Source organism: Chenopodium quinoa, unplaced genomic scaffold (genome assembly GCF_001683475.1).
Source record: "Chenopodium quinoa cultivar QQ74 unplaced genomic scaffold, ASM168347v1, whole genome shotgun sequence".
NCBI lineage: Eukaryota > Viridiplantae > Streptophyta > Magnoliopsida > Caryophyllales > Amaranthaceae > Chenopodium > Chenopodium quinoa.
The window spans coordinates 26,611-52,481 of record NW_018744978.1 but is presented as its reverse complement, the minus strand read 5'-3'; the positions used below and the strand labels follow the sequence as shown (position 1 = coordinate 52,481).

At 38.7% G+C, this 25,871-nt stretch overlaps 2 protein-coding genes across 2 annotated transcripts; one reads left to right on the top strand and one right to left on the bottom strand.

The window, feature by feature from the left end:
• Positions 1-1,197: 1,197 nt before the first annotated feature.
• On the top strand, positions 1,198-16,644 carry LOC110706470 (FIP1[V]-like protein). The gene is made up of 10 exons (XM_021884388.1): positions 1,198-1,337; positions 1,448-2,294; positions 3,766-3,995; positions 8,807-8,933; positions 10,168-10,236; positions 10,314-10,451; positions 10,531-10,632; positions 10,706-11,031; positions 12,062-13,733; positions 15,261-16,644. Exons 2-10 carry the CDS (start codon positions 1,464-1,466, stop codon positions 15,819-15,821), a joined length of 4,056 nt encoding a protein of 1,351 aa, XP_021740080.1. The 5' UTR covers positions 1,198-1,337; positions 1,448-1,463; the 3' UTR covers positions 15,822-16,644.
• Positions 16,645-18,028: 1,384 nt separating this feature from the next.
• On the bottom strand, positions 18,029-23,226 carry LOC110706468 (ATPase 8, plasma membrane-type-like). Its single transcript, XM_021884387.1, has 12 exons — positions 23,029-23,226; positions 22,192-22,311; positions 21,825-22,061; positions 21,422-21,736; positions 20,868-21,314; positions 20,627-20,749; positions 20,408-20,512; positions 19,950-20,259; positions 19,353-19,867; positions 18,904-19,260; positions 18,645-18,826; positions 18,029-18,356 (listed from the first exon to the last, which is right to left on the bottom strand). The coding sequence occupies exons 1-12, from the start codon at positions 23,083-23,085 to the stop codon at positions 18,260-18,262; spliced, it is 2,865 nt and encodes a 954-aa protein (XP_021740079.1). The 5' UTR covers positions 23,086-23,226; the 3' UTR covers positions 18,029-18,259.
• Positions 23,227-25,871: the final 2,645 nt, after the last annotated feature.

Sequence of the window (25,871 nt, the reverse complement as noted above, 5' to 3'; positions counted from 1 at the left end):
TGAATAGGAAAGGAGGTGGGTAATTGTGATTTGCTGGGCAATTTAGGATACGAGCAACCGGGGTTTGTTCGAGAATGAATGGAAGCAGCCACCTGAAATTTTAGAGTATGTGAGTAAGCTGATGCTTGAGATGGAGGGAGGGAATTCTGCGAGTAGGCCTATGCACCAGTCGAGGGACAGAGTTAAATGGTGTGTGCCTCCTATTGGGAAGCTGAAGATCAACGTGGATGTTGGTAGCCTTGAGGAAGTGGGGTGTGGTCTAGGTGTTGTTGCGTGAAACTCTGAGGGAACTGCGACCTGGTGTGCTAGCACAAAGATGGGGGGCGTGTGGGATACAAAATTTGTTGAAGCAATGTCGATCTTGATGGGTATGCAGCTGGCTTTGGAGCGTGGGATGCGTGATATGATACTTGAGAATGATAGTGAGATCGTCATCAAGGCAATTAATGACAGAGAGAAGGGTAGCAGTTCTGTCCATTTGATCCTAGAAGATGTTTGGCAGCTTGCAGTTAAGTTTACTCAATCTCGTGGGTGTGGATCAGAATGGAGGCTAATAAGGTTGCACATGCTCTTGCTCATGAGTCACCTTGGGTGCTGGGTAGTAGTGTTTGGACTGATGTTTTTCCTACTAATGTAAGCTTTTTATAGTTGAACTAGTGTGTGACCCGGGCTTTGCCCCAGGTGATACTTTGAATAATTTCATTTTTATATCAAACGCATTAAAAAACTTATTAATTTTTCTAACGTGGGTAAATTAGAATACAATGACAACAATAAGTTATTCAACATTCTAATACATGTATGTATTTATATGTATATTTGGATTAGTAGAGCATGAATTAATTCTAGCTAAGTTGGTAATACATGTGGTTTCCATTCAATGAGGTATATTTTATGTTCTTTATTAATATTTAATCTTTATTAAATACCATGTAATATGGTAATAGCTTATAATTTAAACTTAGATCGTGGAAGTTGAGCCCCGTTGGGGTTTTATTAAAAAAGAAAAAAAAAGGCTAATCATAAGTCTTTATTATTAATTAAAATTTTTGAATAGGTGAATCTTTAACATGATATCAAGATTTGAAGCTTATGCTAAACTCTAATAAAACGGGACGAAGTTAGGGTAACATAATCAAGTATTTTCTACCTAAATTTGTTGGTGATTCTTGATGTACTTGTATTTACTGTAAACCAAAAAAAAAAGGTTGAGCGGACTAGCCGAGCGTGAAATTGTTCGCAAAATGAGGTAGAATTAGGGCCCAATATAAAATTAGGTTGAAGAGCGAGGAGGTGGAGGAGAAAATCACGAATTCCTGTTGCGAGTAAAAGTTGCAGTGAGGCTTCTCTTTCCTTCCCTGTTCTCTCGAATTCCTTCTTGTTGAAATTATATCAAAGCTAAAGCAATCTTATGCAATTATTACATTTCTGTTTTTCATTACTCTAGTATTTGAGCTCCTGCCATGGAGGATGACGACGAGTTCGGAGATCTCTACACAGACGTCCTCAGTTCCTTCCCTTCATCGTCATCATCCCTCGCGGCGACGTCGCCGGCGTTGCAACCTTCACCTCCCGCCGTTCCACCTCCCTCCCGTCCGATTGATCTCAATCTTGAATCAGAAGATACAGATGATATTCCCAATTCAAATTACTACCATATGAAGCAGCAGCTTGATGCTGATGACAATGATAATGAAGATTCCCATCCCTCCTATTCGAATAAGCGTGTTGATAAGTCCGAAGAGAATACGGGTCAAGAAGATTTCAACAATTCTGCCGCCGCCGCCGGAACTAGGGTTTTGCTGACTGCCGATGTCAACGACCAACAACTAGTAGATGTAGAGGTAGATGTAGATGCGTTTCAGAATCAATTGGACAAAGACCATAACTTTGCCATTGAAGATTTAGGCCCAGAACCCGTGATACCTGCATCATCATCCGCTGCTGCTGCTGGTGATGAGTGGGACAGTGACAGCGATAGTGATAGTGAGGATGATTTGCAAATTGTGCTGAATGATGCTCGCCATGCTCCTCCGCCGCCCAATGCTATGATAGTTGGGAGCGACGATGAGGATGAAGATGGTGACCCACTTGTTATTCTGGCTGACGATGACGATGCTGCTGGAGTTCTTCAACCTGTGGAGGACCAAGATTGGGGAGACGAGGCTGGACAATCTTCTCAAGGCAAAGAGACTACTGATGCTTCTAAACTTAATGCTAATGCAGGACTCCCAACCGCTCCCAAAATTGGTTATAGCAATTATGGTTATCACCCTTTTCATTCTCAGTTTAAGGTCAGTTTATATGGGGTTTCTGTAACTTTCCCCCCTTTTCGTTACATCACACATTTTTATTGTAATTCTTTCATTGTATAGTCTAATTATACCTTTTTAAGATTCAGATTGAGATTAGATTACACAAGATGAATACTTCCTGTATGTGTTTATATATGTCAGTGATATAAATTACCATCACTTTCCTTAAATTTTTTCTGACGTGTTTAGTTATTGCTACCCCCAAATTATTATGGCTTCGCGCTTTACTTTTACGTATAATGAGATCGGGTGTAGGTTTGAATTAAGTGCCTGCTCTACAGCTCTACTCATTACAGTCAGTAGTAAGAATACTTTTGTTCTATTCTGTAATAAGGTCTGATTCTATTCAGGACATATCTGTGACTGATCTTCCAGAAGATCCAGAAATACTATTTTCCTTTATTTGGTTTGGTTTGCTGTATACTTTCCAATTCACGACTCAGAGTTCGAATTGGCCACGAACTGCATTCTGACTCCATTACTTGCTGGATAAGCTCTTGCTCATATATTACTTTGTGAACAATGCCTTTCCTTTATTAGTCAGTCAGAAGATTATTGCAATATATACAAATACACTTGAATATAATATAAGCACCGATGCCAGTATGTATTGTCCAGGGAAGAGATTCTGGTTGGTACTGTTCCAGATTAGTCATTGTCTATTTTAAGAAACACATGGAGCATGTCGAATGCAATCTTTCCGTTCTGCTACTTTGAATTCCCTTTTGACAATGGATCCTGGTATTGTGGACAAGGGCAAAAGACTACTGTGAGATTTTTATGCTTTGAGGAAGGGATTAGACTGATGCATAGGAAAGGCATTGTTATTCAGAATACATGTTTCCATGATATGCAATTGGGGAATAATGCTGATACTCTGGGATTCTCCTGCTCATAACACCTTGTGTGTTAAAAGCCTGAAAGCAAGCCAAGAACTGACCTTTAAAAGAAATTTGATTCAAGTCATAGTTGGGTAAAGACAGTATTTGCTCCCTTGGTTCTGTGCCGACTTCATATTTATATTAAACTTTTACGTTCTTGACTTAATAGGGTTATGAATTTTGTCATGTGATAAGTGTTTGAGAGTACTTAGTGGGTTTGTACTTATGTCTCCTTGTATGACCAGTTTTTTAGGGCATACCTATGTTATGAGCTCTTCTCGAAATGATCTACCTGCTTTTATTTTTGTTTTGAAGCGAGGTTTTTCAGTCAGAGGTGTATGATTGCTTGCTTGTCATCCTGTATATTCTACTTTTGTTTTGATCAATTCATCTATCGTATGCCCTTATATTCTTAATTTGGGCTGTTTTAATTCTATGTCTCTCCTTGTTTCTAATGAGAGGGGCAAAACGGTAAATAATGCAACTATACGATGATTGCTATGCAATTTTATTTGTGTTTGGCATGTCTTCATTTTAATACTGAATAAGTCATCTGGCTGGTTTTGCAGTATATAAGACCTGGTGCAGCACCTCTGCCTGGAGGACCTTCCGTTGGTTCAGGTGGAGCCCTTGGCCAAGTTCGTCCCCCAGTCAGTATAAGCACTATGGCTGGCCGTGGAAGGGGTGATTGGAGGCCACCTGGAATGAAAGGTCCTCCAGTGCAGAAGGGTTTTCATACGGGCTTTTGGGGCAGTAATGTGCCTGGACGTGGTTTGGAATTCACTCTTCCGTCTCACAAGTGAGTTTGCAACTGTGTTGGCTTTTTTCTGTTTTGCTAGATGATATTTTGCTGGGTTACTTCGTTTGAGATAAGTTTGGACAAAATTATCTAAGTTTAGGTAAGTTCTAGAATAATACTTCCTCCGTTCCCTTAATATTGCAACAATTATCATTTTAGGAAGTTTCACAAATATTGCAACCATTACCATATATGCACATTCTTTCTCTCTATCTCTCTCCTCATCACATGGGTCTCTATCTTTATTACTCTATATCTCCACATCTTAAATTCCGTGCCTTCCTCCCTTGTTGAAATATTAGGGGAACAGAGGAAGTATATTTTCAGACAAAATTAGACAAACCAAAGTCCTTGGAGCCAAGACTTGCATTGTTGCAAGGAATACTTTATGTAGATTATCTTTTCGCAATTCAAAGACTTTTTTTAGGATATTGCGACGCAATTTGAGAAAATATCAAGGTGAGCGTGAGATAAAGTAGGATAAAGTAAGAGAGAATGTAAAAAGATGGTTTATGTAAGAAAAAGGTGTATAAAGAAAGAGAGTGTGTGTGAAAATATGTGATTATTTTGAGGTTGAAAGGGCGACACCCTGCCATACTTGGACTGTCCAGTGTCTGGTCCTCCGACACAACACCCAAATATAGAATGGCCTTATATGAAATTTTATAAAATCTGGGGTGTTGAAGTATCTGATACCATGTCGGAACGCCCAAATCTGTGTTTGTGCAACATAGGGTGAGATTGTAAAAGGGGTAAGCCAAAATAGGATAAAGCAAATTGGGTAGAATAAAAGAGAACCGACTAAACGGGAAGTGATTGAAACTAAAAAGGAGAGGGGGAGGGGGGAGTATATAATAATTCTTGTTTTTATCCTTTTTTTTTTTTTTTTTTTTTTTTTTTTTTTTTTTTTTTTTAATTTTTAGCTTTCGCTAACTTAGGGTTCGTTTGGTATGGCTGTGGTTTTCAGTTTTTTGGTTTTTTGTTTTTCAAAACCATACAATATGTCATATAATGAACTAAATATAGTCAAACTTATTAAAATTATGATAATTAGAAAATTGACAACATAATAATGAAAACACCTTTTTCTTGTTTCCTGTTTTTGGGTTTTTGTTTTGTTTTTTTTTTTTTTTAAAAAAAGAAAACTAGAAACATAAAACGATGCCAAACAAGCCCTAAGTTTAAATTTACAAAGTTTACTTTTCACATAAACCAAGGAAAAGTGAAAAGTGAAAAGTGGGTGAGGAATATGAGGCTGTCTTGTTTTTTGTGTAAAGCGTTGTAATTAGTGCTTAATATTGATAAAAAGAAAGGGAAAGGTAACCATGAAGATTAAGAAGAAATGGAGGGAGTGCATTTTATTCTTTTGTATTTTTCAACTTCTTCATTTTCATATCTTATTTTTCTTTCATAAGATAGATACAAAAATCCCATTGTTCTTTTGGTTAGGTTTGAGAAGGCAACACCATCAAACAACAAAATCATAGCTTTATTCTAAAAAGGATGGAATTAACTACCGTATATAAAGATTTTAAACTAAGAATTTATCAGTAAGGGTCATCTAAATCCCTCCCTTTCTCCATTTGTTTCTTTGAGTGCTAGTTGCTACATGCTCTTGGGAATCCATTTTCCTCATGTTTAGCCTCCCTTGACTTTATTTTGAAAGCCCTATCTTACCAATTCTCCAACTTCCTTACCATGACGTTAACATGCCCAAACCAATGTAGTTGGTTCTCCCTTTTCTTATCCTCAGTACCCATGACTCTAATCTTCTTTCAAATATAATGTTTAAAATTTGATTTTATCCCTTAGGGTATTCCGACACTCCATCTCAGCATACGCATCTCTACAACACTCATCTTCTTACCATGCTTCTTCCTAAATGCCTACCTCATACAATAATGCCAGTCTAATTGCGTATTGATGCCCTAAAGAATGTGTCTGTCAACCTTAAAGGCACACCATGAAATTGTTCCTAGTTATTTGAAACGTTCACAAATAGGTAATTCCATTCATCTAAAGTCAATCATCCTCATTACACCCCCTCGTAAATGGACACATCATGTGTTCAGTTTTACTTCTATTTAGCTTAAACCATCATGATTCTAACTTTTGTTCCTAAGATGACTAGATTTAAGATGACTCGAATTTTTTTTGTCTGGATTTTCTTTTTCATCTGTCCAATTTTAATGACACAATTCCTTATATGGCAAGGATTGATGGACCCACTATTTTTTTTTTTGTTACTTCTCTATTCCCACTATCAAAAGTTAAGGCCCCTACCCTATCTTATTCTACTAAAAATCCCTTTAGCATTTCCCATCTCATCTACCTTTCTATTAAAATATAGTAGATCGACCAATAGCAACTTATCAAATAATTTATGCACAAAGCTTGGTGTGATAATTAATTTGGGTATACGGATTAGCATTAGTTCCAGCTCTAGTCTCATTAACCTACACAATATCATCCACAAACATCAATCACCATATTGTATCTTCTTAAGACCTTGTTACTATATGCCTTACTCTAAATAAGTTAGACTATGTACATCTTTCTCGCCCTGTTATACCCCGTCTTTTGTCTCATTAGTTGGCTAGCTTCTATGGAAGATTGTCCCTACGTATACCCACAATAATTATACTTGTATTCTGTGTTCTGTCGCCCTCTTCTATAATCTAATTATATAACTCATAAGCTTTATCCCTCTATAGTTTAAAGTTTAAACGGTCTTGTGCGCCGCCTTCATTTTTTAAAATAGGTACCGAAGTGATTTTCCTCCAATCAAGTGGGCATCTTGTTTGTCCTCCAATTTTATTTAAAAGATTTGTCAACCAATCAATACCAACCTTTCCCAGTCATCTCAAAATTTCAATAAGAATAACATCTGAGGCAACTGCTTTCCTTATTTTCATTCTCTTCAGTGCCTTCTCCATCTCTCTTTTTGTGAATCTTTTGCGTAGTATTCCTGGTCCTCTGTAGAAATTTCTTGTAACCCTCACCTGACTTCCGCTAAACTACCCGAAGAATTTCCTCTATCAATAATCGCATCGACTCATCATCCTGGCTGAGAATTCGTACAGGAGACATCTCCAGTTATACCCACTTGGTTCTCATTAATTTTTACAGGCAAAATCCAGATATTTTTCTCTCATGTAAGCAAAAGGAAAAGAACAAATAAAATAAATTAAAGTTAACATGGGATATCTGATGGCCTAGCTGATCATTATCTCGTTTCTGATCCTATTAGTGGGGCCAACATCTTATCCTCTGAAAGGTTCTATTTTAAACTGCATGCCTTAAACATTCCAACAACATTAAGGATCTTCCTCTCTCTTTGATTTCTCCAGAGTCTCACTTGGAGCTGATGATGCTTCCTCTATTTTGTATTCAATTCTGCCTTTTGTTTTCTTTTATATTTTGTATTTGATTGCATGGTTAGAGAGTTCATTGTCATACTCATACATTGGCAAATTGTGCTTCATATTGATGAACCCTTGTATCATCTACCATGCAAAGTAGTTGTTTCGTTTTCTTTAGTTGTGATTTGGTTCAACCTTCTGGCCCTTCTGCCAGGTCTGAGGTGTTATCTGCCTTTGTCATCAATACTTCCTTTTAATACTGACCCCTCCTCTCCCAGTTGAAACCGAGGGGGGGCAATTCTAACTTCTTGTCAAGATGTCATGTCACTGTCTATTTATCTGGGCAGTGACATGCTATGCTAGTTGTGGACAAAACTTTATGACAATCCCCTGTGGGAACTAGTGAATCATCCATCAAGAAGGCTGATGGAACTCCAGTATGCTCTGCCTTTTCTTTGTTCACACTATTTTGGAAGGCAGGGGGAAAATAATTGAACTTTATTTTCCCCTTTCCCACGCACAGCTATAATATGTTCATGCTCTATTAAAAACAAGAAATGTTTCTTGCTTTGAGCTGGAGTGACATTCATTGACCCCATTGTTGTGACCTTTTTTGATTCTTCCTCCCTCCACCCGTGAATTTTCTCCACTCTTTAATTTCCTCTTTCAGCTGTCCCAAAATTTTCTTCATACTTCACAATTTTTCTCACATCAATTTTTTTTTTTTTTCTCTTTCCGTCCACTTTATTTTCTGGTTCTGTTTTTCATTGCTCTTAATCTTTGTGTCAAGCCCAAGTGTTAAAAAATTAGGGGCAGGTAGAGTATGAGCTTATGGTATGGATGTGCTGTCATTGCTTTGGTTCTGCACTTTTGTGTATTGGACTGGATGAAAATTTTATTGTCTGCATTCCGCAACTTTTATTTGAGAAATTTTATAAGATATGTACTGCTGCATATGAAGGGATCACTTTCTCTGTCTAGTTTTTGATGAGTAAGTTTTTCACTTTTCAGCGGCTAACTTTTATTTATTGTCTTATTTATTTTGTCAAGAATTTGTGCTGTGGTACTTTTTCTCCCTATTTAAAAATATTGTTTGTCAATAATATTTGGAGAGCAAGGTGATGATTATATGGCTCTCTAATTGGAAAGCAAGTGTGAACTATCCTTAGGTATACCCATATACCTGCTGATATTACAAAGGCAGTACAGTAGAAAACTCCATTATACTTTGTTGGAATATTTGACTTGTAGCAGAAGAAGTTTCAGGAATTTTCTACTGTGATGGCAGGAAATTTCTGGCGAATGAAAGTGTAATGTCTTGTAGCTTATACAGACATGCACTCTCAGTTCATAAAAATCTTAGTTGATAGCCTAAATACTATTAATCAACAAAAACAATTTTGACTTTGGATCTAATTTTTATTATGTCATTTGCTGATGTTTCTACAGGACTATCTTTGATGTTGACATTGATAGCTTTGAGGAAAAACCTTGGAAATATACTGGTGTAGATGTATCAGGTTTTTTCAATTTTGGCTTGAATGAGGAGAGCTGGAAAGAATATTGCAAGCAGTTGGTGTGTGGATCTTGTTCTTTACTCCTACTCTTTCCTTTTTTTCTTAGGAAAAATACACTTTAATAATCCCAACTTTGCCCAATTTACTTTAATTAATCCCAACTATCGATTATTTTGCAATAATCCCAACTTTCAGCTGCGTTTTCTTTCTTCAATCCCAATCCGGTCAACAAAAGTCAACTACCCTTTACTCTAGGTTACCTAACACATGTCAACACGTGATTAGTCCAAAAAAAAAAACAGAAAGAATAAAAGAAAGAAAAAAAAAATTAAAAAAATCCAAAAAACCGGCCACGCAGCCCCTTCTCCGAGCCAACCCCCAAACCACCCCTCCTAGCCCCCTGCCACCGGATTTTACTATCGAACCAGCCCCTAACACCGGAAATCGGCCCCCCACCCCAACCCCACCTCGGAAACCTCCACCGCCCTTCAAAACGCCGCCACGATACCATTCCCATCCCCAATCCAACCCCTAAATGGACCCCCTCCCTTCCTACATCACTGAAACCGGCGCCTCCTCCCTTCCCACATCATCGAACCGGCCCTCCTTCCCTTCCCCCAACCCAGAAATCGACCCCTTCCCTTCCCCTAACTTCGAAATCGGTCCCAACGAGTCAATGACTACGGTTTTGGGGCTAGCTAGGTTGCGGTGGGGATAGGTTTACAGGATGGGGGAAGAGAGGGGGCGGAAATTGGTGGTGGGCACCGGAAATCAGTGCTGGAAATCGGGCTGGGCTGGGTTGGGGAGGCCGTGGCTACTGGCGGTGGTCATGGCAGGCTTGGTGTTTTGAATTTTTTTTTTTAAGTCTTCTTTTTTTTAAAAAAAGTTGTTAAATTTTTTTTTGAACCAATAAACAAGCGACATGTGGCAATTATGATTTTTTACAAAAAAATTTACCTTCTCTCCGGGTTACCGGTAATCGGGATTGAAGAAAGAAAACGCATGCAAAAATTGGGATTATTGCAGAATCATCGAAAGTTGGGATTATTTAAAGTAAATTTGGCAAAGTTGGGATTATTAAAGTGTATTTTTCTTTTTCTTATTAGATTATTTGGCCTTTTTGGATGATTAGTCAAGATTCTTGATAGTAATGGAAACTTAACCCATAAGTTCAGCTGTATCTAAGAAAGTAAGAAGCATGAAATGAATGTAGCTCTTGATCCAATGTTATTGAGTCTAAGATTATAGTGGTCAAAAGAGGGTTTGTTATTAAATTGGTTTTTGTTTCTCCAGGAACAACTGCGTTTGGAGTCTACTATGCAAAGCAAAATTCGTGTATACGAGAGTGGTCGTACGGAACAGGTAAATTACTTTTGATCCTAAAATATACTTGCAATGAAGTATGTAGAAAGCTTATGTTTCTTGTTTGTTGAAATCAGGAGTATGATCCTGATATGCCCCCAGAACTTGCAGCAGCAGCTGGTATTCATGACTCAGCTGAAAATGTGGATATGGTGAAAGTTGATGGTGGACAAGGTGACCTGGCTAAAGGATCTGCTCGTGTGCGGCCGGCATTGGTAAGTTCTGCTAGTTTCCTGTTACATTTACCATGCATTGCATAGATGAGCTCAGTGGTTATCTTTTTTCTTCTCTCAGCCAACTGGCAGAGCCATACAAGTGGAAACTGGCAATGGAGAGCGCCTACCCTCTGTTGATACTCGGCCACCACGCATTCGTGATTCAGATGCAGTCATTGAGGTAAATAGTTGTAAATAGCATTGGATTTCTCACCGTGTGGTCAGTATTGATGAATTGGTGCTTGGGAAAATAGATTGTCTTGCAGGATTCTATTGAAGATGAATCTGCTGGTAATGATGGCGGAGAGCATCCAGATAGTGACTCTGCTAGAGAGGATGACCAGGTAGTTGTAGTTGATGAGGATGGTCCTGAGTGTGGGGATGGATATTTTAATGGTTATCCACGGGGAAGTGATGTTATTAAGGAAGATGATTCTCGGAAAAAAAATCCTATCATAAATTCTAACGCTGATATAGAGGAAGTGGCCAGGTTGTCACCTCAAAGAGCTCCAAGTGATCAGCATCCTGGTTCAAGAGATCACGCTTCTTCTGAAAATATTGGCTCGCCTTATGAAGAGAGGTATCAATTGGATGCTATTACATTCTTAGTAATGCATTTTCTCTTCATTTTTATCTATCATCGTGGCTGTTATTTTTACTCCCTCCGTTTTTTTTATGTGCATCACTTTGACCGGCACACATGCTAGTGCACAACTTTGACCATCGTTATCTTTTATAGTCCATTAGTAAAAAAACATCAAAGTTGATATTATGAAAATATGCGTTGTGACTAATCTAATACTTCCATTTTTCATAATCAAAATCACATTTATATATTTTATTAATAATACTTGGTCAAATTTAGTGTATGAATAGTGCAAAAAACAAAGTGATGCACTAAAAAAATAACAGAGTTAGTACGTAGTACAATGAATGTTCAAACATCCATGTCGAAGCAACATCCACTTCCTAATTTATGTGGCTAATATAACTAAAACCATACAGGGCCATACATTGCCATACTGTTTCCTCAGAGACTGTCAGGGTGCTTACTATCTTGGTGTAAATTGGGTATGGGAGGCTCCAGTGTAATATTATCTTCTTACTGAGGAGGGATGTAATGATGTTTTGCTGTTGTTGTTTAACTTGGTATTATATGACTCATATTTAATTGCTGTCTAAATTAAACCTGATGGTTTTCTATTGTGGCTGAGGCCTTTTTATTATACAAACAGGTCTTCGAACCACTCTCATGCTCGATGCTTGTCTTTATGAATGTCATAACTTGTGCTGATGCTATGCCTCTTGAAGTGATATTTGAGGCCGTAAGTGTTGTAATATATAAGTTGACAAGTTTCAAGCCTGTGCAGTTTTTTACTGGTTTGGGTAGATACTAGATAGTTGGCTTATTAAGTATCCATGGTCAACTTCTTTTGACTATACCCTACCCCCAGGGGAAAGTCAAATCCCACTGCCTCCTTGGAAGAGATATTTTGAAATTATGAACCACTATACGATTGCACAGAAATGACTATGTTTTTATGTTAATATGAACCTTACAAATCCTTTGTTTGTCTATTGTTTATGATTAATGATATACTTCTCATCAGGTGGACCAAGGAGAAGGCACGTCAGAGATCTCCTCATATGTCTTCAGGTGAGAGTGCATTGGATAGAAGATCTCTTGATTATCAAAGGGAAGATTCTATAGAGAGCATGGAAGGTAAGCACAGTCCCAAATCGTTCTCTGCCACTCCCTTGGAAGATGCTCGAGAAGGAAGTTTGGAAAGGAAAGCTGCTGCAGTGGAAGATAATACAGCTGATATAGATTCTGGAAAAAGAAAAGAAGACACTAATGTGATTGCTTCTAGTAATACCTCAAAGGACAAACATAGTCTAAGTCACACAAAGCAACAAAAAATAAGTTCTCAAGTTGAGCCACAAGAAAATAATGAACTTGATGAAGTGGGCGACTTTAAGGCTTCCAGAAGTAGTGACAACAGTAAGGCAACTGGAAGCAGCAGAGATCATCAAAAGTGGCGTGAGGGTGTTGATGAAGAAGTTGTGCAAAATGGGCGCTCCACCTACCCAGGTGATGTCAAGCGGAATCATGGTGAAGGTGGACATGATTCGCGGAGAAAAGATCGTGAGGGGAGAGTGGAGATGGAAAAAAATTACAATTTAGCAAAAGGAAGGGAGGAATATTATTCTCATCGAGAGTGGGATCCTCATGCGGTCAACCATTTCCATGCAAGATCAGAAAGTAGTGACCGGAGGAAAGAGAGGGATCTCTCCGAAGCTGGCTGGCAACGACGAGATGAAGATCCACATGGACGGAGGATTAGAGCTGAAGATGCTAGGAAGCAGGAGCGTGCTGATGAAATGGTATCTAGGCGTAGGAGTAAGGCCAGGGAAGTTGATAGAAGCGACAAAGATGAATATCTTCATTCAAGAAAAGTGTTGGATAATGGTATTTGGAGAGGTTATCATGACAAAGATGTAGGATTTCGTTACAGGGAGAAGGATGATGTTTCAAAAAGTCGACACGAGATCTTGGATGATCATCACAGTAAGAGACGGAAAGATGATGAGCATGCAAGAAGGGATCATGTTGAAAAAGATGACCTCTTGCTTTCTCACAGAGACAGCAGCAGTACTCGTCGAAAGCGAGAAAGAGACGGGATCCTAAGTTTACGGAAGCGAGAAGATCAACCAAGGATTAGAGACAACGTGGATGATCATTATTTGGTTAGGCTTAAGGATGATGTTTGGGTACAGAGGGAGAGGGAGAGGGAGAGAGAGAGGGCTGAACAGCAAAGAGATAGAGATGAATGGTATCGGGCTAAGCAGTCTTATGAGGAAACTTTGTCCAGAAGGGAGAGAGAAGATGGAAGAGCTCCTATCAGAAGCAGTAGGAATTTAGAAGAAAAAACATGGGTTGGCCATTCTCGTGGAGAGGAGTACAAGGGTCACGATAAAGATACAGGAAGGCACGGTGAACAGCTTAAGAGGAGGGAGAGAGTTGAAGACGAGCCTAGTTTGCAACATAGAGGAGGTGAGGATGTTTATGCACGTGGAAATCAATTTGCTAGTGAGGGGAAAAGATCAAGGCAAGAGAGGTCCAGTGCTCGAAACAATCGTGCCATCGATGCTTCAGAAAGCCTGAGGTTGCATGAGAAAAAGCACAAAGAAAATGTCAAAAGGACTAGAGAATCTGAAGGCCACAGTACTTCAGGGTCATCCAAGAGATATCAGGGAGATAAAGGCTTATCAAATGAGATGGTACGTTCTATATAATTCCCTAATTTTGGTTTCTCATTTACACAGATCCACCATATTTAAATTGATAGGAACTAAATTTAGGCTCCTTGTAGGGAATATATTCTTGTTGTAATTGTGGAAAAGGGTTTGCTGTAATGTGATGCAACTCTGCAAGATGCAAATGAAAATTGGTCGTTGACCTTATCATGCAAATTTATTGGGTCAGTGCTTGTTGGGCAGGCAGAGAATAGCATGCTGTTACTAGTCCCTGGATGTAGTAACTTCTTTTTTTTTCTTGCTAAATTCATTTTCATCTATTTGAACTAATAATTCAGGGGGTGTTTGGTTGCGCTTCAGGTATGGGTTGGAACTATCTAATTCATACCACAAGTTTTGTAACTTTTTTTATGCCATGCAATTAGCAATTTAGCATAGCTGATACTTGTAGTGCCTATGATATGGGTTTTTTAAACCTTGGGGAAGAAGGGTACCCATCCAAATCTCCACCCATGTAATCAACCTAAAAATCATTCAACGCTTTGAATCGTCACCTCCCATACAATCACCATGTCAATTAATCATCATTTCTCGCTGATATGAACCAACTTGATCATTGTTACTGACCACCACAATCCTGGTGAAATTATGGTTTTTAGCAAGATCAACTATCAAAGTTATGCTTCACCTAATTGTGGATATTGAGGACAAAGAGAGGATGCTGTAGAGGTGGGGGAGAGGGAAGTGGTTAAAAAGGGTAGGGGAAAGGGATGTGGTTAAGGAGAAGAGGGGGGGGGGGGGGAGGAGGGATGTGGTTAAAGGTGTGGGAGAAATGGATGTGGTTAAGGAGGTTGGGGAGACGGTGGGGGGGGGGGGGAGAGGGATGTGGTTAAGGAGGTGGGGGAGAAAACAGAAGGGGGGTATATTAAACATGTGGGAGGGGTGAAAGAGGGGAAGGAGGAGTGGGATGCGGTTGAGATGGGGGAGAAGGTGGCAGAAGAGGGTTGGAAGATGGGAAGTAGGTTCCAACGATGATTGATTCGAACTCGTTGGTTTTACTCTTGGCTTGATACCTGATACTATGAAGCAAATCAAGCAGTCCTTTATTGATGTTTTTTTAACAAGGTTGGTTTTGGTTATCTTCATAACTGCCACTGAGTGGTAGAATTGTCTGATGATTTGAGTAGCTGATATAAGAAGTAGAAATAACTGTCACGCATGACCATTGAGTACTCCATAACTTATAGCTTGGGATTTACAGCAGCTTTTCGTGTAATACTCCCTAAATACCTGCTTTATGAAAGCGTTGTTTCAGCAATCGCAACTGGCTTCTATTTTGCTTCAAATCCTTGAAATTGTTCATGTGATGAAAGTATTGCTTCAGATCTGTATGGTTTTTTCTATATATATATATATATTTTTTTTTTAATCTGCCTGTGTTGTTTACTATGTGCCATGTGGATTATTTTTAATCCCAATCTATTTTTTTTAACTTCCTTTCATGTCTATGTGAAGTCTACCTTTTTTCAATATATGGTTTGCGTTTGGTAGGCTGATATGAAGGGCAGGAGTGAACAATCTATGGTTGAGCATGATACCTCATTGCAAAATCTTACTGGAGAGGTCGGAGGAGATGTTTCCTCCGATGATGAGCAGCATGATTCAAAGAGAGGGCGGTCCAAGCTAGAACGCTGGACAAGTCATAAGGATAGGGATTATGATCTCTACTCAAAGTCATCATCTTTGAAGAATAAGGAAATTAGCAAGAATAAAAATACTGGCTCTGGATCTTCTTTTGGTGTTCATGATGAGATTGCCAAGAAGGTTGAGGCTTGCGATAGTATTCAGTCTTTGGCTGGAGGAAAAGAGGGTGGAGGATCAGAGGGGAAGGATGGAGATGAAAGAGCATTGGATGGTCGCCACCTGGATACAGTTGAGAAATTGAAGAGGCGGAGTGAACGTTTCAAGCTTCCATTGACAAGTGAGAAGGATCCATTGGCAATCAAGAAGATGGAGAGTGAACCTTTGCCCTCCTCTCAAAATGATACTCCCGCAAATGCCGAAGTCAAACATGAGCGGCCGCCCAGGAAAAGGAGATGGATTAGCAGCTAAAAGCATGAATATATAGCATTCATTTGCTGTCACTTGGCCCTATTCCTGGCTTGCCTTCTGGTAGGCCAGAGAGCTTTATCCAGCAATGTGATCCCATATGTAATGGCTTCAAACTTACCAAGATGTAGCATTTACAAGTTGGGGACAATGTACAATCCAAGTTAATTGGGATTTTTTTTTTTTGTGCCAATGGTACCACTGTACGCTTTTCTAATTGTAATATGTAAATCCTGAATGTAAAACTGAAATCTGAATCTGTCATTGATGATGTTGGTGGCACAGCTTGTGTATGGTGCTTCCAATTAATGATACCATGTGTGGACTGTTGATCCAATGAAAGATCAATTGCCGGAAAGCACCGCCAGTTGATCGAAAGGACTCTATGCAGGGCTTTGACATGAATGGATTGGAAGCCAGTAGCAGTGACGGCATTGCCAGACTGTTACAGAACGGATCTTAAAAGCTGGAAGTTCTGCTTGTTTTTGAAGCAGAATACTTTTCTCACTTGACGGTTATGAGATTCCTTTTCTGTACTTTATTGTATTTCTGACTTAGTTCACGCCCACAGAAAACATTTAGAGCCTTATATCTTTGCTTGTTAGATTACCATAGTACACATTCGGAAGTTTCTTATACAGTGAAGAATACGAGTTTACTGCAAATGATACAGTAAAATGTTTTTGTAAGGTAGTGTATCCCTCTTGTAAACTTGTAGTCATGCAGGGTATTTAAGTGAATTTCTTATAACATATGCCCAAAATCTTAGACGATGTATTAACATTAACATATACATATATTGATATAAGTGATTTTTTTTTTTTTATTTTTTTTTAGTAGTGTATTGTTCTTTTTTCTTTTAATCTATTAGTCTTTTCTGTGATGGGGAGACTTTTAGATTTTAATGGTCTTTCCCTGTGACAGGGGATTGTCTTAGTTTATACAAAACTTGGCCACATGGGTTACTGTATTAAAAACTGATTATATGTTACATTTTATGCATTTTACTATCTCCGTATTTGAATGAGTGTATTACTCATATTTTGATTTTTGCACTAATCATATAGATTTGATTTACCAATTGTTAATATGTAAACTTTTGATTTAGTTACAATGTATATTTACATCAATCGAAATTTTTGTAAGTTTAACTAATATAAAATTAAAGATAATAACGGTTAAGTTGTGCATCGACACGTACTTTAGAGAAAGTAATGCACTTATTTATATATAGGTAGTATTTTTATAAGTTTAACTAGTAGTACTTGAAAGAAGTACCTTTTTGAACTTTTGCCAATTTTCACGCGGTTCACCGGAGCTTAGCTCTGACTACATCCGGATCTGTCTAGGGTTGCACACCTTGGCTTATGGTGGGTAAGTCTCCCAACAAGAGTTTTCTGCATTCGATGAGGCTCAAACCCGAGACCTCCTTAAGGGACATCAAGCTGCTTACCACTTGAGCCTACTCTTATTGGCGGATAATTGTGCAGATTCTCATTGTTATTTGCTTCACGACTCTATTCAACTACGAGTATTTTATACTTCCTCCATCCCTTAATTGACACACTTGAAACTTTAATCAATGTTCATATAATCTCCCTGTTATGGGATGAAGCCTTGAAGTGTGTTTTTTTTTTTTTCGCTATCTTATCATTTTATGATATGTGATTCTATCATTTGGATCCGGCACCCTTCGTTCATGGTTGTCATTAATATATATTAACCCAAGAGCGGATTTGTAATCTTCTTAATTAACTAAGAAATATACTAAAACCTCATTTTAGGTCACCATATTAGTCCATGTTTTCACCACAGAAAATGCAAGTAAAACTCAAAACAATAAAGATTGTTTAAATTCGGTAAAAGTCAAGTGAGGATAACAAGATCATTATTTCACATGCAAAGGTAAAGACTGCCCGTACAATTGTTGTGTATGGTCCTTACATACAACTTTAATTTATCATGTTTTTATTGGCTTGAATAATGGGCCCAACTTCATGAAAATTCAATTTATATTTGATTCCTAATATTTCTCTCCTCTTTTGATGATGTGTCAAATTTCTAATGATGTTGTATGTAGGGACAACATATTGTATGTGTATCAGCTCTCAACAGAATAGGGAAATAGACATATGTAATTATCAAATACTAGAGTATCAACTACGGAACTACAGAGTTAGAGAACTTTAATTTTTGGTATGAATTATTTTTATTTAATGCATGCATTAAATGTGCAGAAAAATTGTTTCATTCCATATATTATAAGACATTTTTTGTGTAGTTTTTTTGATCTAATACAACTATACAAGTATACAACCTTATGCCATGAAATTTTAATCACTAATAGTTAATTCCTAAAGCATAGTAACTATTTCTTAATTACTTTGTCTCTTCCACTTCCATTCATATTCCTCTGTATGCTTGGAATTATTCACTTCATTTTACACAGTGTAGCTTTGTTGAATGGTATCAATGTCCAGTCCCTTTGTCTTAACCACAGACTCAACGCGTCCTTTTAAAGTGTGCAATTCCTGCAACCTGCACTCTAATAACTTCATTAATATTTGTTCGAACCATTTGTAATTTTACGTGATAACAAATTATTTTTGGGGTTGTGATCACGCTCACAACCTTATCAAAGAAATTGAATATATCTTCGGTTTAGGCATAAAAAATTACACAAGAAAATTCTAATCATGAATAAGATTGTTTCGCATCATGCATGCTTTGAAAAAGATATCTCCTAGAGAGAAAACCCCAATGAAATCTAAGAGTGTAAACTATTTGAAAAAGAAGACTAAATTAAAACCTAAAGATTAAATATACCTTGCCATTTCAGCTCGCTTTTTGGCTTGCTCAGCTATCTCAGACAGCTCTCGATAGTTATTGGTGTCATTCAACAAGCCATCATTTGCGGGTGATTGGAGACCATGAAGGGTACGTTGAGCTACGACCCACTGCACCTCTCGTTCCCCCTTGCCATAATCTCTTTTCGTGGTGAAAGCAGTCTACAAAATGTGGAATTAAATGTATATGAAATACTCAAATATGAGCATTGGATTGGTGTAGTATGGTTTAATGTTACCTTATTTTGGATCATGTTGTCCCATGCTTGACCCGTTAAGGAGTAACGAGCAACAAATTTAAGGATGTCAAGGGGTATGTATGTGACAATGCTGTAGAGCCAAATCACTCCAGCCCATCCCCATCCAATACCAGTCACCCTAGCAAAGTCCCACTCTGCGTATACTGCAATGAGTGTAGCTACTAGTTGAGCAGCAAGGAAGGCAAAAGCTAGAAGAATACCCGGGCGTTCTACAAAAGACCAACTTCTTGAGCGGGTAACAAATATGAGCGCCTGACTGATGATACTCACTTGAAGGTATAAAGCTGCTGTTAGTTCATCATCATTGGCCTTGATTGGTCTTACACCGAACCAATCCTGCACAACGTAACCAACATATTACTAGTTAGATACGGATATTAAATTAGGATCCGACTCTAAGATTATATCAGTTAATTAGATTGACTCACAGTGAATACATCAGTATCATGTGCCATGAAGAAAAATACAACAGTAGTGAGAGCCATGTAACTGCCGAGAATGATTCCAGTGACAAAGATCTCATTGAGTTTCCAGGAATCAGGCACTGGTGAGGGCTTCACCCTATCCTTAGATATTGTCATTATGGTACCGTCGTTGAGGATGGCAATGATCAAGACCATGAAAGGAGGAAAGTCATATTTCCATATAAGGACAACTAAGAGAAACCCAAATACTATACGGATGGTAATTGAAACGGCATATATAGTGTAATTCTTCATCCTTTGAAAGATGGCCCTACTAGTCAATACTGCACTAACTATCACACTCAGGCCTGGCTCGGTTAACACAATATCTGATGCACTTCTAGCCGCATCTGTCGCATCATCCACTGCAATACCAATGTCTGCCTTCTTTAGCGCAGGGGCATCATTCACACCATCTCCAGTCATACCACAAATGTGATTCCTTTCTTGCAGCTTTTTTACAATCTCATACTTGTGTTCTGCATATAATATATTGTGTTATAAAAAAACAAGATAAGCCATTGGTTCTGAATTTTGAGACAGGAAGGGTACGTGTTATACCGGGGAACACTCCAGCAAAACCATCAGCCTTTTCGATGAGCTCTTCTACAGGAATTGAAGCAATAGACTCGTCCATGTTTTGTCCTAAAAGGGTAGAAGAAGGATACATGTTGGTGCCCATGCCAAGCCTACGACCGGTCTCTTTTCCTATAGCAAGCTGGTCACCTGTGATCATCTTAACATTGACGCCGAGATCAAGTGCCCGGCGAATAGTCTCTGCACTGTCATGTCTTGGAGGATCAAAGAGTGGCAAGAGGCCTACAAACTCCCATGGGCTGCCAGTACTCTCCTTTGTTTTCTCTGGCACGGTCTAAGCCAAGACAGAGTAAATTTAATTTATTAATTTTTTTTTTATAATAAAATACTTATTAAATATAAAAGGAAATAATACTCTGTTTCTCTTTCCCCTTTAAAAAGAATATAAAAATAAATAAATAAAAAAAAAAATCATACATTACCTGCCTAGCAACAGCTAAAGATCTTAGTCCACGATCAGCATAACTATCAATCACAGCATGAGCCTTTTTCAATGCCTCGCCCTTGAGGTCACAAAGCTCAATGATCTGTACAAGGTACAAAAAGAGGGGAAAAAAAGAATAAAGAGAATGTTTTTTAAATCTAAATTACTTTTTAGAGTATAAAAAATCATCCATATCTTTTCTCTTGGTAGTTATTACCTGTTCAGGAGCACCTTTGCTAACCCTATGCCAAATTCCGTTTGAGTCAATGTAAGTAATGGCAGTACGCTTCTCGACGGGATTAAAAGGTAGGAAATGTATCTCTTCTATTCCTTCTCTTGCCTATAAGACAAAAGAAATTTTGAAGAAGTTAAATCTACAACTATATATAACAGTTGATCAAACAATATATATAAGTAGTATATATTGAGGAATATGTATAATCTTAGTGTATATGCACCTCTTTAGGATCACTTAACATCCCAACTATGCAAGCATCAATGGCATCTTGATTTTCAACTCTAGAGGCACGTGCGCCTAACAAGACCACAGTGTCCCTGTCTACACCCTTGGAGAAGACCTCTATAAGGGCCTTGTCAACAGTTAATTTATTAAGGGTAAGGGTACCAGTTTTGTCACTACAGAGGACATCCATACCAGCCATTTCTTCAATGGCTGTCATCCTCTTGGTGATAGCTCCCTGTTGGGATAGTCGATGAGAACCAATAGCCATTGTCACTGACAACACTGTGGGCATCGCAATTGGAATCCCTCCGATTAGAAGAACCAAGAGGTTGTCAATGCCTTCCCTGTACCTCCTACGTTGAATGGGAAACATCACTACAATCTCAATCAACATACCAACAGCAATGGAGACAATGCAAAAGTTACCAATGGAAGTCAACACCTGCATATTATATTGATTCAAAAAATTAATTAAATATTAGCTCACAATCACATAACATACGCTTTAGAGAGCTTAATTATCATCTTTAAGAAAAATCATAACCGTACCTTTTGGAAATGGCCAACATGATTGGTGCTATCCACCAAGTGAGCAGCTTTGCCAAAGAAAGTGTGGACACCGGTAGCAATGACAATAGCCTCAATTTCACCTTGTTTGCAGGTAGAACCAGAGAAGACTCCACTGCCAGGGTTCTTAGTGACAGGCAATGATTCACCGGTAAGGGCAGCTTGATCTACCTTCAAGGGATCCCCTTCTAAGAGTCGAGCATCTGCTGGTATGATATCTCCCAACTTAATGCTAATAATATCTCCAGGAACTAGAATAGATGCATCTTCCTCGCCCCATTTGCCATCTCTTAATACCTGGACACACACGCATTAATTAGGAAGAAAAAACATGAAGGAGATTTATAACAAAAATAAAATAAATTAAATTAAAACACAATGTTACCTTGGTTTTGGGAGCAAGATTGGCCATTAGAGAGGCTGCAGCATTTCCTGCATTGTTTTCTTCGATGAAACTAATGGTTGAGTTGATTAGAAGTAGGACAACAATTCCAACAAAGTCTTGCCAATCTGGAGGTCTGCCTCCTCCATTAGCTAAAACAATGGCCATGATAGCAGCCAACTCCATCACCCATGATAAAGGATTCCACATGAACCCCAAAAATTTCAGTATTTTGGATTCCTGCACAATTTTTATCAATTGTTTTATTCTTATTCATGCATTCCATGTTATATAAAGCTCGACAATAATTATAAAAAAAAACTGGAGAACAAGGAACGTGAAACAAATCATATAAGTACATGTTTCTTGCCTTCTTTTCCTCAAGTTTGTTTGGGCCAAATATTTTGAGCCTATCATTCTTTTCTGTGGAGCTTAAGCCTTCTTTGGTACATTTCAATCGTTGAAATACTTCTTCCACAGGGATTTGCTCCTACATTATATTAAAACCCATGCATTCACCGTTAGAAACTCTTTTTTCTTCTTCTTCTGTTTTTTTTAATGTGTATATATATACAGTGGCAGACCCAGGAATTTCCGACTGATGAGTCACAATCGATAACCAAATATGTAAAAAAAATTTTTGACAACATGACAAGCTTAGCTCTCTAATAATTGACAAGATTAAAATCTGTACAAGCATTAGGGTGTATTCACAATTTGACAGACATAATTGACTATATCATTAGGGTGGGTCGACTATATCATAAGCAATCGTCCGAATCGCCAATCAAATCAGCACATATGCAAAAACCCCATATAAATCTACCAAAGTCAATGGTGTATTGACAATTTGACAGACATAATTAACATCAATAAACACCCTAAATAAACACTGATTACAATTCACATGGTCAAAAAGGTTCAAATTTCATCAAAAACCCAACAACATTAACAAAAGGTTCAAAGTTTACCAAACAAACAACAACAAAATCAACCAAAGAAAATAATATTTTTTTTTTTAAAAAAAAAAAACTTAGAAATTTTTTTTGGGCCCTGGTGAGTCATTTGACTCACCATGCACAAGGGCAGGTCCGCCAATGTATATATATATATATATATATATATATATATATGCGAAACACTACTTGACAATAAATTAAATGATTCTCATTCAGCAATTTCAAATTCTTATTGAATTGGTACTTACAAGATCGACATTCTCGTTCTTTATTTGCTCTAGAGAGAGTTCTCCACTAGAGCCCATTTGGATGGATAGGAAGAGAGAGACCTCCCTCTCTTCAATCAAATATTATGCACCTAATGAGGAAAAACATACACAAACTTAATATCTATCTTTATTTTTCCAATTTATAATTTTATTTTATCGCCCAATAAGAAGGCCTGTTGTCTTATGATTGGAAAGGAGAGAGCAAAAGTTGGAATAAGGAGGGTATTTTCTCTTATACTTAGAAAGAAATTAAACAAGACAAAGAAAATAGAGTAGAATGTTAGGTCGATCGATTCCTTATTCTTTGGAGGACAACAAATATGTCTTATTAGAATTATATATATTTGATGGTTTTAGCTTTTTTTCAGGGACACCTAATTTTGAACATTAGATGGTTGGTATCAAATTTACTTATTTTAAAAAATCTATTTTTCCCTCACAAAATTTTGACACCCTTTCTACGTCTTCCATGAAAAGACACCAAATTATCATTTAGTCATATTGACAGCGTGATAATCACCATATCTAGAATATAATAAGGTTTCATTTTATTTTATTTACAATTTACATTATAATATAATACAATGTAACATTATTCATTCATAAGGATTTTTTCGATCCTCCTTGGTTTACATACTTTAGAAATTTACTCTACCAAAGGCAAATAAAAAGTTAAAAACCACACTTTAATTGATATGATAGTAATATTATTTTCTTTCCTGATTAAATTTAGAAAATGACAATGGTGCCCAAATGGATGATCAAAATATATTTGAAACACTATGTTAATTACTCCTTGTCCAGGTTATAGAAAATCGGCATGACAAAGAAATTCCGAATTAAGGTGGCCAATCTCAAACTTGGGGTAGTATAATTTAGGAAAAATTAGAAAATAACACCATAAATTTTACAAAAATGGATTATAACACCACAAAATCTCAAACTATTATTATAACACCACAAAAAATAAAATAAAAAAATTTAATTTCACCATCATCTAACGGATTTTTGGATGGAATCCGTTAGTAGGGCTCACTGTGGACACGTGTCACTCAGCGATTTGTTTAAAAAAAAAGATAAATAAAAACAAAAACTAAAAGAAAAAAACCTTAAATCCTAACCCAACCCAACCCCACCGACCAATGGAACCACCAACCAAAGCCGTCGACAGCCCTTGACCTCCCGCTGGAACACCCTGACCTCCTGCCGGAACCCATCAAAACCCCCTGACCCCACCAAAACCGCCGGCTCCACCTAATCCCCCCTTCCTCCTCCCCAAAAACCACCCTAGCCACCGCAATTATCTCACGCAATACCCCCACCGCACCAACTCCAACACCCAGACGACCCACCGAACTCCGCCTGCCCGACGACCCACAGAACTCCGCCTGCACGACGACCCCCGCCCTGATCCCCACCCTAGTTTGCGACCCCATTCCTTGCTAGCGGCGGCTAGGGTGTTTTTCGGTGGCTGGGGTGTTTCAAGGATGGGTTAGGTGGGTTTTTCGCTCGGTTTTTTGGTGGCTGGGGGTGCCAACTGTTTTGGGGTTTTCTGATGTCCTGCGGGAGAGTTACAATTCCGAGACTGGAACCGGACGCCTGTACCTGCAAAATAACGGAGACTCCTGAGAGCTCCGCCTCCAACGGTCAAGTTAGTACCTGATTAAGGAGTAATTAATACAGAAATTAAAGTAATAAGGTCTCTCTAGGTGAGAGTATTTAATGTAGGTAATCTGCTTTGCTAGCGAGATCAGCCGGTTATTAGTGTGTTCCGTAAATTATTCGGTCCCTTGATTAATGAGGATTAATCGAGTATTTATAGCCTTGGGAAGCGTGCAACTCTCTAGGTTTAAGGTAAACCTAGGGCCGAACGGGCTTCTAGACTGAAATGGGCCTTGATGGCCGGTTGTCCCATTTGGCATGGGTGGACACGTGGCGTGTCTTAAGTGGTCCGTGGAGGACGCGTGGCGGAACCTGGTTGGTCCACCTGTCAAACGGCGCTTGGTGGATAAAAATCCCCTAATCATTTGCCCCTCACAGGGGGCACGCGACTGGTCACGTGTCGCCTGTGACAGGTGTCGCACGGTGACAGGCGACGGCCCGTTACAGGTGTCACCTTGCAGACGGCCGGGAGATTCTTCCGCCCAAATTTGAATTCGGAAGCGACCCTCCGCCTTCTCATTTTGCCTATAAAAGGAAGTGCTGACTTTGGTCATTTTCACATTTGAGAATTTTTGCGAGAACATTCGGACCCCTGAACTTGCTCTGACATTTTCGGACTTTTTCTGCCTACCGCCTGTTCTGACAAGCCGACTGACCCGAACTTTCAGGACTTCATCAACTGTCATCCGTTCAGGTAACTCAATTCTCTTACTCTTAATTTTCTTTTTATTTTTTGAAATGGCACCATGGAAGCACACGACACGCCCTAAGTTAGTGATCAGCCGGTCACCGGGGACGGCTGAATCTAGGACTAGGAGTGCCGCCTGCCCTTTTCTGGACCCATCTTTGCCCTTTATACAAAGTCCGACTGAATCTGTGTCTATGCAGAACGTGATGGCCAGAACAAAAAAGACTGCTAGAATATCAAACTCAGACGGCTCCTCCCAAAGGGTACTCCTTAGCGAAACATCTGACCAGGCGCCAGATGTGGAACGAGGCGACTGTCAAGCTGACAGTTCTGAGAGAGGGACCAAGGTGTTCCCTTCTCATCTAACCGTGGACATGTCTAATTTACCTTCTGCTCCTTCTAAGGGAGAGGAGGCGGGCCCCTCTAGGAGAGGGGAGGAGTCGTCCTCTTCGGACTCGTCAGGGGACGAGTC